Genomic DNA, 15,415 nt, shown 5'->3' with positions numbered 1-15,415 from the left:
GAAGGAGGGGGTGGTTTAAGAAACAGGGCCTTTATTTCCTTTTTTAACACGTATGTTTGAATCTCTTAATAATAAACATGCATTATCTTCAAAAAATGTTTAAACTCCAAGAAATATCTATTTTACAAGCTTACCCAAGGTGTGGCCCTCCGTTCATAAGGTCAAAAACCTGGGCAGGGTTCAGCAGCTGTTTGAATCTTCTGAGGAACTTCACGCCCTGGTTGTCCCCACTTTTTGAATTGACGAAGACTAACAAGGGGCTTGTGCAGGACGGAGGACATGTGGCCTTCCAGAAGCCTGCATTGAGAATGGAAAAGGACAGAGGCAGACTAAAGCCATGAAAGACAGATGGGCACGCCTGATCCTGTAGGAAGTAATCACCCGAGAGCCCTGTAACTTACACAGAACCAGCAAGAGTTAACAAGCGCATTTCCACACGGCCATTACCCCTACAGAAGAGATTGAGTGCCCACCCAGTCTGACTTCATATTTACAAGGGTTCTAAATTTCAGGAAGAACGGGCACCGCACTGCTCTTTCACTCTTGCTCTAATTCTGAAGAGCCGATTTCCTCCCAGATATGGGCCCCAGTTTCCCACCTTTCCAATAAACACTTAATACAAACATGGCAAACTCGTGGCCAGAGTGTTTGCCATGCTTGACTTACTAATATACATCATCAAACATGCTCTGGACAAGTGCCAGCAGCATGGAATCACGTGCTATTTAATACCTGCTGCTAGATGGAGACCAGCTGATGGAGCACATGATTTCAATGGCTCACAGCAGAGACAGACACGAGTCTTTGACTCGGTGTCTACTCAACCTACTGGATCCATCACCTTTAACTAAGGTACCAGCCTCGAGTTCTAAGCCTGCCCAGTGGCCATCAGGACACCATTTACCACCTTTGTGCATAAGTCCTCTCCCCTGATGGCTGGGCCTGACCTCTTCCCCACCACATCTCAAAATCACCAATAGCGCCTTTTAGAGTGAGGAAGGAGAACGCACGAGGGAGAGCATGAGGAACGGGATAGGCCAGGAGAGCGCCTGGTACCCACCATCAGAATCGATGCTGTTGAGAGCTGTGGGAGGGATGACGGACACTTTACACAGGCCCAGTGGGCACTTGGTCACTAAGGATTCTTTACAAGCCGTGTGTACCTGGAACAAGAATCCATGCATCACAAGGGGTCAAGGCCTCCTTCACATACAGCCTACATGCGGGAGGAACAGGCTGTTCCCATCGAGGAACTGAAGGATTCAGGAGAGGGCCACGCTCACTCACCATGGCCTTGCACCACAGGCAGCGCCAGTCCTGCAGCCGCAGCACACTGCCACAGGTCTTGTCACACACCGTGCACTTGGCACTCACAGGCAGATTTCCTTCCAGCCACTGGTGAGGCATGGCGATCTGCAGACCAAGCGAAGACATGCACTAGGAACATGTCCCAGCACCCCACAAAGGGGCACAGACCTTGGGCAAAGATGCTCCAAAATGACTTCAACCAAGACACGTTTCTCACCACAAGCAGAGGGAGAACAGGATTGTCCCACCCACACTCTACTCCAGGCACAGCATGACTCACAAGGACTGGACAGAGCTGGGCAGCACAAAAGCCCACAGTGAACCCCCAAATGCAGAGTGGGAGCAACTCAAAACCTCAAGGAAGAGAACTGAGGGAGAGGAGAGCCACACCAGTTTGGCCAATGCCCCTGTGCGTACCCCGTCCTCGTCCTCAATGATGTCCTTCCCGATGGAGGCCAGTGTGGTCCACTTGCAGTTATTGGTTGCACGCACAGCACACCGTTTGTGGGCCTTGAACTTGCACACTGTGAGAGAATGAACACATGAACCTTCGAGCCTCATTCGTGGCAGCTGTTTCCTGTGCTGGAGGAGATGGTCCAGTGGAACTGCCCAGGCCTCCTGGGACAGCTGGAACAGAGAGCACTCCCTGTGTTATGAACTAACTACTGGGACATATGTAGGGACTGACCTCAGTGAGACTAGATACCCAGTATAGCCAGGAGTCAGCAAACCTTCTGGAAAGGGCCAGAGAGTAACCAGTTCAGTCTCTATCCCAACTGCTCATCCTGCCCCTGCAGCCCAAGGACCGTCATGAACCATGTCCATTTCATGATTTTCTGTGTCACAAAATAGTCATCGTCTTTTGATTTTTTTCAACCATTTAAAAATGTAAAACCAGCCCAGCCAGTGGTGGCTCGGTTGATTGAGCGTCAACACACAAACCAAGAGATCATGGGTTTGATTCCCAGTCAGGGAAGATGCCCGAGTTACCGGCTGGATTCCCATGTAGGAGGCGGACGAATTATGTTTCTCTCTCATCAATGTTTCTATCTCTCTATCCCTCTCCCTTCCTCTCTAAAATCAATAAAAAAATGTATTTTTTAAAAAATGTAAAACCCTTTTTAAATCTCGCAAGCCGCATAGAAACAGGAGACAGGTGGGATCTGGCCCAAGGATGACAGTTTGCCTTTCTCTGATCCTGCCCAAACACTGGAACCCTGCCTTCTAGATCCAGAAGACAACTTTCAATCCGTTTATCCACAACCCAATTCACCCCAAGAGTGGGTATAACTAACACTGGGGCTGACAGTTTCAACTCTTTCCCTCTGTGGCCTCTACTTTCTTCTCCTTGTCTCCTTATTACTGCCTCCCTTCTTTCCTTTGATCCATTACTATAAAAAAGAACTTATCAAAGACTCCTCAGTAGGCACAATAAATAAGCGTGGGGTCACAACAATCGTTTCACTCCTGACGATGTGGGGTGACTACATTTGGACCTCTAGGGTCAGACCGCCTTTCCCAGCAGATAATACATCGTCCACACCTTCACAGGACAGTCCATGGGACGTGACCCCAGACAGAGCCTCGCGGCACACGTTGCAATAGGTCGGCCTCGCGTGGGAACAGGCGTACCAATTGTGCATCCCTGAGAAGTGGTCCATGCTGTACTGGGTCGGCTGGAAGAAAGAAATAAAGGCAGCAAAGAGAAGGTGAATCTCTGACATTCTTAAATGTGGTAACTTAAACAGGAATCAATAAAGTATCCAGGGGAGGAAAGGAGGAAGGTTTATAAAAGACAGGGTCACAGTACAATGGGGTGACCTTAATTTACAAGGACCATGCTGAGAACGCAAGTCCAGAACTGTACGACCCACACATGAGAGACACTCAGACGGCAGCAGATTAAGAAAAGGGCAACAAGAAGAGCTTCTTTCTACCTCAAAATGCTCCCTGTTCTGGACAGTCTTCAGCGCTGCGATCCAATCTTCCATTTCTTTTCTATTGTCAGCACATAGGATGAGTTTCCTACATGGAGTGATAACCTAAAGAAAGGAGCATATTCATTAAATCCATGAGCAAAATACAAATGCTAACAACGATAAAGACATCTTAAAAACCTACTTTCACCATATATATTTTATTGAAGAATAGCTGCTTAATTCAGATATTCAAGTGAACAGAGCATAAAAATGGTTATCATGAATCACTAAAAAATAAGAACAATCTCAAACCAAAAAGACAATCATATTTAGGTTATACATTGACCAAAAACCAACTTAAGTGGACATTTATGAACTACTTACTACTCAGGCACAATAATAAGCCATAGGAAAAAAATTTTAAAGGAAGAGAAATCAGCTGTTATTGTTCTAAACTCACAGGGTGACGTCCTGCACTGACATAGTTCAGGTAAAGTCTGGTTCAAGTTACTCAAAGAACAGGGTGGGCATTTCACATGGACCACATGTAAGTGTTCTCACACAAGACCTTTCAATACATGACAATGGAATAATAGCCAGCTACTGCATGCAGGAGGGCCTGAGCAACTTAACCAGACCTGGTAATAATCAACAACTAAAAATTATACCCACAACATATAAAAAAGTCTTTGTACACCAACAGAAGAAATCTTTCTTACAGAAAAAAAGGCTATAAATTTACATTTCACATAAGAAATACAAAATGGCTAATAAACAAATAAAAAGATGCTTAATTAACCACTCTAGCCATCAGGGAACGCAAATGAAAATAACAAATTATTTTTCACCTAACAGATTGGCAAAGTTTTAAAAGATGATAATCCAGTGTTTTCAAAGATATGGGGGAAGAGTTCTCCTGAAGTACTGACAGGAGGTAAACAGCATATAAACTTTATAGAGAAAAACTGGCCCTAGGTGGTTTGGCTCAGTGGATAGATGTCAGCCTATGGACAGAAGGGTCCCTGGTTCGATTCCAGTCAAGGGAGCATGCACGGTTTGCGGGCTCGATCCCCAGTAGGAGGCATGCAGGAGGCAGCCAATCAATGATTCTCTCTCATCATTGCTGGGTTTTTTTCTCTCTCTCTCTCTCTTTTCCCTTCCTCTCTGAAATAAATTTTAAAAAAGTTTTAAAAAATTATTTTTAAAAAAGGGAGAAAAAGAAAAACTGACCATGTCTATCAAACATTTTTAAAGTTATAGCCTTTTACTTAATTTTGTTTTATAATGATGTAAAGTATCTACATGGTTCCAAAGTCAAATCTACAAAATACAGTACATTCAAAAGTCTAGCTTTGTATCTGTTCCTTCCATCCTGGTTCCCTCCCTATGCCAAAGGAGCCCTAAAAATAAATAAACAAAACTACGGTTTATCCTTCCAAGTGTAAGGTATTTGCTAATACATGTATATATGCACAATCCCCCTTTTAAAACAGTAGCACACCACAGATGCTCTTCTTCACCTCTGCTTTTCCCTCTGAGTACAAGACCCCGCCCTCACTCCTTAGCAGCATGCAGTGTTTCCTTGGTCTTTCTTGTAGCTGTACCCAGTCTGTTCAACCCGTTCCCTATTAATGGGTATTATGTTGTTGAAAAGCCTTTGGCATGTCAAAGGTGCCGAAATGCACAGTCTTTACACAGATCTTTTCATATGTACCAGTGTATTGTGGTGACAGAGTAAATGCATATGTAGTTTTGTAGCTATTGCCAAATTCCCCTCTGCAGGGGCTGTGCCATTCTGCATTCCCATCTGCAGTATTAGAGAAACGGCAGCTTTCCCAGGGACTCACCAATAAAGTATGTTATTTAACTTCTGGATTTCTGCTGTTTTGTAGATTATCTCTTCTGTGATTTCCATAAACTACCCACAAAGCTTAACCAGAGACGGGGATAATCAGAACTGAGTCACAGATGCACAGTGCTGTTCATTCTTTTAGGTAACCAGGGTAACTGGGATAACTGCATGTAGCGGGGAAGGCTGGGTGTAGAAAGAGGCGAAGCTAGAGGAAAGTGAGGGGAGTCTGAAAGACAGAAAAGAGAAGACTGGAGAAGTGAGTGCCCTCCAGAGTGAGGGTGGGGGTGGGAGCCACTGTCTCTGAAGCTTCAAAAGCACCACATGTAGCCTATATCCAAACACCTGCTGAGTGTCTCCAAGACCATGACAAGCCAAGGTTCCTGTTCACAAAGAACTCACCCCAAGCAAACAGGACATTTCAGAAACTGACATGTGCCGTGAAGACAAAGTGGATCATGGGAATGGGGCATATGGGTGCTTTGGAGGGTGGTCAGAAAAGGCCTTAAGAGAGCTGGGCAATAGACAATGGCCTTGGGTCAGTGCTTAAGGGCTTTTCATCAGTAACTATAAAATCTCAGCAAACACTTCTTTTTATTCACTTTGGGGTGAGTTTTAATATTTGAACATTTTTATCAGCATAATAAATAGAATTTCAAAAAGATAATACACTTTATTTTGCATAACTTGGGGATTTTATTGAGAGTTATTCAATAAGGTATTTACAGAAGAGAACAATGAGATTTTTCATGTCCTGTTCTATTTTAAGCCTTGTTTCCACTACTCCCATGACAACCTGTACAAGATCAAGTGTGCATGTTATTCCAGAACTCAGCTCTGTGGTCTGAGCAGGTGGATCTTTGGGCCCTCCCTCTCCCACATGCCGAAGGAAGGAGGCGGGTTACTGGAATAGCTTCGTGGGCACCAGCACCACTGGACAGCAAGTTACAGACAAAACTGTTATGTTTAAAGATGGTGACTTAATGGAACAAATGATAAATGATGTCACTTCCTCAATCTGTGTAGTTATTTACAGGGAGAAAACACTGACCAACAGGCATGTCTAAGAACCTGGTTTTCAGCTATTTTAAGAAACACTTGTGCCTGTTGGAAGCCTCAGACCTGGCCACTGACTGGTTAGGAACTGTGGGAAACTCGTCTTATTTTCTCTTCTGGAAATGGGGGGTGATAAAAGCTAACTGACAGGGCTGTTATGAGATTAAATGGAACCAAATGTGGACAGAACCAAGCACGGGGCCCAACACATAGTGTTCAGGACACATCCTGAGTCCAAAGCCCTCACAAGCTGTGCAACTTGGAACAGCTACTTCCCCGCCCTGTGCCTCCATGTGCTCATCTGAAAACTGGGGCTACTAATGGTGAGCCCATATCCCAGGCTGTTGTGAGGTTCTAGGCAGGGACCCCAAAGTGCTGAGAACAGTGCTCCCGTGTAAGCAGTCCCCGCTGTCACTCTCAGTGCTATTTCAGGCTCTTCCCTGTGGACCCACCTTTCTGAGGACATTCTGGGGCCAAGAGTCCACCTCCCAGATAATGAGAATCATCAGAGAAGACTCCCACCCACTAAATAAAAATCAGTCTCGGCAGGGCACGTGTGGGAGGCAACCAGTCAATGTGTGTCTCTCACATTGATGTTTCTTTCTCTCTCTCTCTCTTCCTCTCTCTCTTCTCTCCCCTCCTCCTCCTCCTCCTCTCTACACTCTCTAAAAAGCAATGGAAAAAATATCCTCAGGAGAGGATTCACACACACAAAAAAAAATCAGTCTCTGCCTCTCTCCAGTCACACTCTGACACCTGAGACAGAATCCATGCTTCTTAGCCACGCACAGACCAGGCATGACTCATCTCCTTAAAAGGCTCCTCCTCCCTGCAAGATCCCCGATAGCCTTCCAGCCCAGGAAAAGTCTCCCAGACACCAGGGGCAATCTGCACACCTCAGATACCCAGGACTAAGGGTGAGACAGGTGAGGCTGGGAGGGCCTCCTCAGGAGGAAAGGAAGTGAGAGGCTTTCTAAGAGAGATGTCTTGGGCAGGGCTCCATATACAGTGTCTTGATTTGGGAACAGAGCAGCCAGGACAGGACCCAGGAGAGAAGCAGGTGCTGAAAGAGACCTTCAGGTGATTCCCTCCTGGCTGCTCACCACATTCACTAAAAGAAGGCAGGATTCAGAGGAGACACTCTAAGGAATAATAAGAGTGTCCCTTCGTTTGGACTGCAGCCAATGCCGTAACTCCTAGAAACTAAGGATGGTGAGAGAAAGCTAGAACTATCCCTAAAATTGAGCTTTCACACAGGAAAAGCTTTGGAGACCAAAGAATGTTTTTGGTCTATATTTTTTAAGCAAAGTTGTAAAGTAAAAAATGGCTCACATAACTAAATCAACTTAAAATTTAAATGCAAATTAAAACCAGGGTAATACCGTGAATGTGACAGGACAAGTCAGTGACATCCCAGACTCAGCGGGCCAGGGTCCATGGCTGGAATAGCAGACTTGATACCAAGGGAAGGAGCAGAGTAGTACCACAGAACAAGACAGCTACATGGAAACCCACAAGCTTGAAAGAAAGCACACCCCAGGCCTTGAAGCTGGAAGGACAAGAGACAGAGGGAAACAGAAAGGGAGGGAAAACAGAGAAATGGTAAAAAGCATTTCTCACATAATTCCCTGAGGCAAGCTAGAAGAGCAATAAGTGGACTTTAATTCTTACTCTTGCTGGAATCCTGATGGTAAAAGCACTTAAAAATCAGTAAGAAAAAAGGCAGACCAACTAACAAAAAAATGAACGAAAGACTTGAACCATTACTTCATCACAGTTATTTCACAAACGGCCAGAAAGGCACCTGGAAAGGTGCTCCACTTCACAAGTCATCTGGAAAGGGAAAAGTAAAACCCCAGCGTGTTCACAACGTGAACACATTAAACAGCAGAAGACACTAAAAAGACAGATATCCAGGACTGGAGAGGATGCGGCACACACTGAACTCTCACACGCTGCTGGTGGGAAGGTCCGTTGCAACTACTGTGGAAAACAGGAAAGCTGACTTTATATTCACCCTGTGGCATGGGCACTCCATCCACACACCCACCAGCAATACAAACATGCCATCCTCATCAAGACACAGCAGCACTACCCTTCACAGGCCTGCACTGCACACACCCAAACAGCCAGCACCGTGAAGTGGACACGCTGAAACACAGTGATATTCGGACCACTACAGGACGAGAATGACCCACCACGGCTACTGCAGTAACATGATGAATTCTATGCTGAAGCAAAAGAAGACAGAAATACGAATGAATATGAGAGACTGACAGAGCTATTTTTTTAATGTTAGAAATTAAATATTGAAGTGTTAGAAATGGATCTTAAATACATGGGAAATGCTCAATCTTACTTACAAAATAAATGCAAATTAAAATTATGAGTCACCTTTTTTCTTCTTTAACATGTTAAGCCCCATGTCAGTCATTGGTGACTGACACTATACTTTCCGTCGGAAGACAAAACAGGCTGGGCGCTGTATGTGTTAAATATATTTTTATTGATTTCAGAGAGGAAGAGAGAGATAGAAACATCAATGATGAGAGAGAACCATTGACCGGCCACCTCCTGCACGCCCCCTACTGGGGGATCAAACCTACAACCCAGGCATGTGCTCTTGACCGGAATCGAACCCGGGACCCTTCAATCCACAGACTGACACTCTCTATCCACTGAGCCAATCAGGCTGAGGCGAGACATCTTTTTTTAATCTCCCAGATAGAGAACAATAGTCTAGTAACCTGCTACACTGGGGGCATGATTTAATACAACTCCTATGGAGAACACAGGGTGAAACTAGCAAATCTTTGTCTTATCAACAGTGCTTCTATAAATTTACCCTACAAATATGCCCATGAGAAGTGACATACAATATATACAAAGTTTTTCATGGCGATATTCATTGTAAAGATAAAAGATTGGAAATGACTCAAATATTGATCAAGATAAGACCATATGCCCTGGCCAGTGTAGTTCAATTGGTTGGAGCATTGTCCTATACACGAAACTGCCATGGGTTTGATTTCCAATCACGGCACATACCCAAATTACAGGTTTGATCCCTGGTCAGGGTGTGTACAGGAGCCACCAATTGGTGTTTCTCTCTCCCTCTCCCTTCCTCTCTCTCTAAAATCAAGGAAAGCATATCATCACAGGTGAGAATTAAAAAAAAAAAAATAAAGACCCGTGGGCAACTACCGTAGTACATAAATTATGGAGCATTCCTATAGTGGAATACTATACAGCCATATTGTACTATACAGCCATATTGTATTCTTATATTCTTAAGTTTAGAATTACATGCTAAAGACAAAAAAAAAATAACTTTAAAAGTTCTATTTGAAACAAGAACTTCTGCTTCCAAAAAATGAACTTCCGGGAAATATAAAATATCTGAAGACTCCAAATGAGTCTATGACACTAAAGCCAGACAAATATCTTCCAAGGTCCTAGGAAGAATTAGCCAAGATTATTAAACCTTGACTTCTTGGAGAAATCAAAGAGAAAAAGGAGACGTGCTGGAAGAATACAGATGTGATGTTTAATTGGATGAGAAGGTGGACTCCTGAATTATAAAGATACTAGCTGATATGACAAAGAAGGTGTCAAATGACAGTGGCAGCTACCATGGTGGGGCTCTTAGTCCTGGAAAATGTCTTAGGTGTTTATAGTTATTTGCTTGTTTCATCTTCTCTACAACCTAATGAAGTAGCTATCAAAAGAGAAAACTGAGGCCCACCGAGTCACCTGCCCAAAGTCCCACAGCTAATGAAGGGGCCAGACACCAGGCAGGTTGGCTCCAGGCCTGACTGCTGATCCCCTACCCCTTCCCACCCATAGCAGCTTCCCTGAGTGAAAAGTGTGGGTCCCTAAGGTTACATACTGTGGGATCCCATGAACACTCTTGAGATGACAAAATTACAGAAATGACAGATTAGTAGTTGCGGAGGGTTAAGGGGTGTGTGGCTATTAAAGGAAACCAGAGGATCCTGGTGGAGATGAAGACGTTCTGGATCTTACCTGTGTCTATGTCAACATCCTGGTTGTGAAATTTTGCTGTAGCTTTGTAAGACCTTACTCCTGAGGAAACTGGGTGAAGGACACAAAGGATCTCTGTATTATTTTAATTCTGTGTAAATCTACATTGCTCTCCAAATAAAAGGTTTAATTAAAAATAAGCAACCACACCCTGGCCGGGTGGCTCGGTTGCAGCGTCATCCTATACACCACAAATAAGTAACCACAATCAACAACATTTTCTAACATCTAATATGCTTAAGTTGGGAAAACTGGGAGTAACTCCAGAACAATGCTATATTTCTTAAGGACAAGGACATCTGTGTTCTCAGCACAAATTAAAAGTGTAATCTTATCTTATTAAAGTCCCTATTTGTAGGCAGTGCAAGCTCATGAAACATCTGACTTGCCAAGGAAACATTATGCGACACACCTTTGGCACACATTCCCAAAGAAAACCACATCCTCTCCATATGCCTGTGCCCGAGTACACAGGAGGGCCATGGTGCTGCCACCAGCTGCAACACATGGCCTGTGCAGGGCAGAGCCCTGGAAATGGCAGGCCTCATTTCTACACCAGCAGTGCCTGAGAAATCAGTGAGGCTGTGCTTCACACCAGTCGTGAGCCACAGGTCCTGCCTCACACAGCACTGTGCTTCCTTAGTGCGTGAACCCCCTTCGACAGCAGGTGCACTCTGGAAACTACCAGAAATGCCACCAAGACAAGCTGCCTCCCCAGCTCCAGACCCACAGATCCCACAGCCCAACAGACAGACACATCAGGGGTCCCTCTTACATACTAGACATGTCCTCGGGCTGACTACTCTCCACCCCAACCCAGCTGGGAGGCCTCAGGCTCCAAATTCTTTCTTTTTTCTTAGAAATAAATTCATTTAAACAAACAGACAAGATCCCTGCTCAAATGCAGACAGGGAAAAAATAACATAATAAAGAGATAAATTATAGCCCTAGCCAGTTTGGTTCAGTGGATGGAGCGTCAGCCTATGAAATGAAAGGTCCCGGGTTTGATTCCAGCCAAGGGCACATACCTTGGTTGCAGGCTCCCCAGCCCTGGTCGGAGTGCGTGTAGGAGGCAACTGATCAATGTGTTTCTCTCACATCAATGTTTCTCTGTCTCTCCCTCTCCCTTCCTCTCTCTCTAAAAACCAATGGAAAAATATCCTTGGATGAGAATTAAAAAAAAAAACAAAACAAAAAAAAACTATACAGTATGGAGTAGTAGCTGGTGATAAGTCTATAGAAAAAAGATCAGAAAAAGGAGGTTGGAGCCAAGGTAGGCCTCACTGGAAAAGGCTGAGAGGGCACGGCAGGAAGAGGTGAACCAAGGCCTGGAGCAGGAGAGAGCCTGCAGAAACAACGGGACACAGAGAGCCATGCCAGCACCTGTAGGAACTTGGGCTTTTACTCCCGAGTGGAATGGGAACCACAGAGTTTTTGAGCAGAAGTCTGGCATCTGACTTAGGTTTAAAAACATCCATTCTGGCTGCTTTATTGAAAACTGAGTATAAGGGCCAGGACAGAAGTCAGGAAACCCTTTGGAAGGGAGCTCAGAGATCCCATCAAGAGATAAAGGGAAGGTGCTTTCTGAAGTATGCTGAGGGCAACAGGATCTCCTGATAGACTGACTGGATGGATGGATGGATGGCTGTGAGGCAGAGGAGCCAACAGCAACACCTGAACAGCTGGAGGAGGTGCCACTATCCTGGGACAGAAAGCTGTGAACAGGCTCTGCAGTTGTGGGGTGGGGACCAGTAGTTCCATTTTGGGCATGTTGAGGCTGAGGTGTCTTATCAGAATGTCATCTCACCCATGAGCTCTTCACCTTGCCAGCAGCTTGGCTACATTAAAACAAGAAAGGAGATCCCTCATAAATTACCACTGCTGCCAGTAGTTTAAAAAGTGACGTTTAGGGGAGCAATCTGACAATATCTCATCAAACAGAAGATGTACACACCCGGCAATTCTACCCTCAGAAACAAACTCCAGAGCAACTTGTGCCCAAGTGCCCAGGAAAACAAGTATGAGTTCACGGTAGTGCTGTTTACAGTGGTGAAACCTGGGGAAACACAAGTCAACAGTAGGACACTGTATACATAAGCCATAAACACTAACAATTAAGCGTTGTGGTCCTCAACTTGGGCTACACTTGTAACTGTGAGATTCACATCCCACTCCCCACTCCCCACTCCCCAGGAATCAGTTGTTTTAAACTTTGAACTACTTAACTAGAGATAGATGTGGCCACATGACTAAATCTCAGAAACACAATGCTGGGTGGGAAAAGCAGGTTGTACCATTTACTCAAAAATTTAAAACTGGTGAAAAATGCCACATATTGTTTGTACCTACATATATGAGTAGAACAAGTATTAAAAACATGCAAACAAGTGATAGACACCAAACTCAGCATGGGAGTGAACTCTGGGAGGAAGGGCAGGAGTGTAGGAAAGGGAAGACAAAGGACTGCAAGCACATCCATAATGTTTCCTTCTCAGGCCAGGAAATGTACACAGTTGTTCAGTATGTTACTTTCTTTTTTTAATCCTCACCGAGGACATACTTAGAGAGAGGGAGGAGGAGAAGGGGAGGGGGGGAGGGGAGAGAGGGGAGGGGAGAGGGGGGAGAGAGAGGGAAAAGGACGGGGGGGAGGGGAGGGGAGAGGGAGGGGAAGGGGGAAGGAGGGAGAGGGAAGGGGGAGCGGGAGGACCACCAATGTGAAAGAGAACAATCGATTAGTTGCCTTCCTTACAGGCCCTCAATGGAGACCAAACCCGCAATCCAGGTAGGTTATGTGCTCTGACCCAGAACCAAATTGGCAACCTTTCGGTGCACAGGATGATGCTCAACCAACTGCGCCACTTTGGCCAAGCCAGTATATTACTTTTTGAATGCCTAAAATATTTAATGATTTTTTAAATGTTAAAAGTTTTGGCACAAAAATAAGCTAAAATGCCCAAGCCAGAGCTGGTGACACATACAGCATGTCTTGTATTTGTAGTTTACTGTATTTATGTATATGTATATACACACACATACAGTTCGTATAGTTTATATACTATATAAACGTATACTTTCACATTACAAAAGGGAATGGCTCAGCCTGAAGCCATGCCTGCAGACAGATTCTGCTAGTAAAACTGGGGAACTCTCCAGCGCTGGAACTTGGTTTCCATGCCTGCATTCTCACCACAGAGAACACCATGACGTCACCAGGCCCTCTGGCAGTTTCACACCAGGCAGGCTCCACTGGCTGCCATATGTTTCATGGCAGACACTACTGTGCCTAAGTTGCCTCTCAGATATCTCATGCTGGAGTAGAATCCCTAATCTTAAAGAGCTGGCTGAGTGTGTGAAAGTAAGGGGCATGCTTTATAAAAGGAGGAAGAGGGAGGTACTGGTGAGATCCCCCAGAAGGAAGCTTTTAGAGACCAACAAAAAGCCTTCTCTCCCAAAATAACCCGTCTTCCATGAATCATTAGGGTGGCAGCCGCTGGAAGCTAACATCGAACCCTAGAAACTCCTTGTTCAGGATCCTCAAAGCACAGAGATACGTGTCCTGCAGCTCAAAGGACAAGCCAGCTCAATAAGCTTCAGTGAGGTTTACTGGTGTGTGGTGTGGCACAGGAGCAATTCTGCAAAAGTTCCATGGACTAAAACGTCAAGAGTCGCTGGTACAAATGACTTGTCTCTCTAGTCCTCAACTTCTTAACCTGCAAAATGAGTACCAGTGCCTGGCCCTCAGGTCACTCTGAAGGGAAGAAGATAGAACATTATTGCTGCTAGCAACAGGAGCCATACCCAGGCCCAGCACAGGTCAGAGCATACAAGACAACACATAAGAGCAAATGGTTGGCTCCCCAGCTACTCCTGCAGCGAGATGGCAGCCATAGCAGACACCTGGGCTCAGGGGACACCGAGCAGCCCATGTGGGCATCTGGTCAGCACCTGCCTAAAACACCGTCCAACACCACATCTACAGCAGTACGAACAAGGAGTGCTCCACCTAGGCAGGTGACTTCCAGGCTCCACAGTGCTTGTTTTAAAGATCAGGGGAGAAATTTCTCCTGTGACAAAGCTTATCACAGGAATTCATCACAGAAAAACTCACCTGTCCTGCAGGCTTTCTATCTGGCCAGATAGGGACTAAAGGCTGTTTCTAACAGGTAGGTGAAGTCATATACCAAGGCAATGGCTTTAAAAATCCCAGCCTTCCTCTTATAAGAAATACAAGACAAAAGTCAACCCTCCAGAGACCCAATAATCTATAATTTTTTCCACTCCATTTTATTTTTTTTAAATATATTTTTATTGATTTTCAAGAGGGAGAGAGAAATAGAAACATCTATGATGAAAGGGAATCATTGATCCACCTCTCACTGGGGATCGAGCCCACAACTCACTTCATTTTAAATCCTTACAGTTTAACCTCTTTCCCACACAGCTTCCCATGTTGCCCACCATCACCTGGAACTCTTACCTGCCGCTCTCCTCTCTTTCAGAACATTATCCAACTGCTCAAAATGGATCAGAATTAGAGTGGTCCAGAAAAACCAAAAACTGAGTTTTAACATAAATAGACAAGAACCCATGGACCACCAAAGAAGACCAGAGATGCGAGAGTAACAAAGCAGCCCCACGCAGGTCAGCACTGACCAGAAGAGTGGAAAAGCGACAGTACTGGGACAGGACCAGGAGCCTGGAAACGCGCTCCTAAATATAGCTCCCTGGTCTGCAGGGCTTGAAAAAGTGGCTGAGAATAAGCATCTGACATACTAGGTAATTTCTGTCACTTCCTGTTACTCACATCCTGATGTTCAGATGCTGCCCAAAACCCTGGAATGGTGCACACAAATCCTACCTTAAAGCCCCCTGAGACACAGACTATTCAAAACAGCTGGATGTGCGTAGACAACTCACTTCCTCACAGAGTGCCATACAAAACACAAAAATAGACACATGCAAACAAGTTCCTGAAGGTCCCTGTGCAAAAGAAGCCCCAGAAGGCAGGTCCAGACCTCCAGGCATTCAGCTCTGCCTGCTGCCTGAGCCCCAGAGAGGAGCCAGGCATGAATTACTGATGGGACACTTTCCTCCCTGAATCCGCACCTCACTTCCAATCTCTGGGGGCAAAGTGGTGATGGGGTCATCACGACCGCAGCTACTGACCTGCCCAGGGGCCCGAGCAGACAGTCAAGGCCAAGCACCCTCCGCCCAGCTCTGCCCCACCTCATAGCCTTCC

At 45.3% G+C, this 15,415-nt stretch overlaps 1 protein-coding gene across 2 annotated transcripts in view; it reads right to left on the bottom strand.

Moving 5' to 3' along the window:
• Window positions 1-15,415, bottom strand: part of DGKD (diacylglycerol kinase delta) — a 113,319-nt gene that overhangs the window by 30,400 nt on the left and 67,504 nt on the right. Inside the window, exons 1-7 of one of the 2 annotated variants that reach the window (XM_080668047.1) lie at window positions 14,654-14,907; window positions 3,246-3,350; window positions 2,852-2,984; window positions 1,726-1,832; window positions 1,288-1,413; window positions 1,061-1,163; window positions 135-297 (exon numbers count right to left, since the gene is read on the bottom strand). In XM_080668047.1, the coding sequence (XP_080524173.1) occupies window positions 135-297; window positions 1,061-1,163; window positions 1,288-1,413; window positions 1,726-1,832; window positions 2,852-2,984; window positions 3,246-3,299 (686 nt within the window). In that variant the 5' untranslated portion in view covers window positions 3,300-3,350; window positions 14,654-14,907. Of the gene's footprint in view, window positions 1-134; window positions 298-1,060; window positions 1,164-1,287; window positions 1,414-1,725; window positions 1,833-2,851; window positions 2,985-3,245; window positions 3,351-14,653; window positions 14,908-15,415 lie in introns of those variants that run through there. The other variant, XM_080668046.1, reaches the window with a different exon arrangement.

The sequence above is a fragment of the Plecotus auritus genome (assembly GCF_963455305.1).
Source record: "Plecotus auritus genome assembly, chromosome: 5".
NCBI lineage: Eukaryota > Metazoa > Chordata > Mammalia > Chiroptera > Vespertilionidae > Plecotus > Plecotus auritus.
This window is presented reverse-complemented; position numbering and strand designations above follow the sequence as displayed.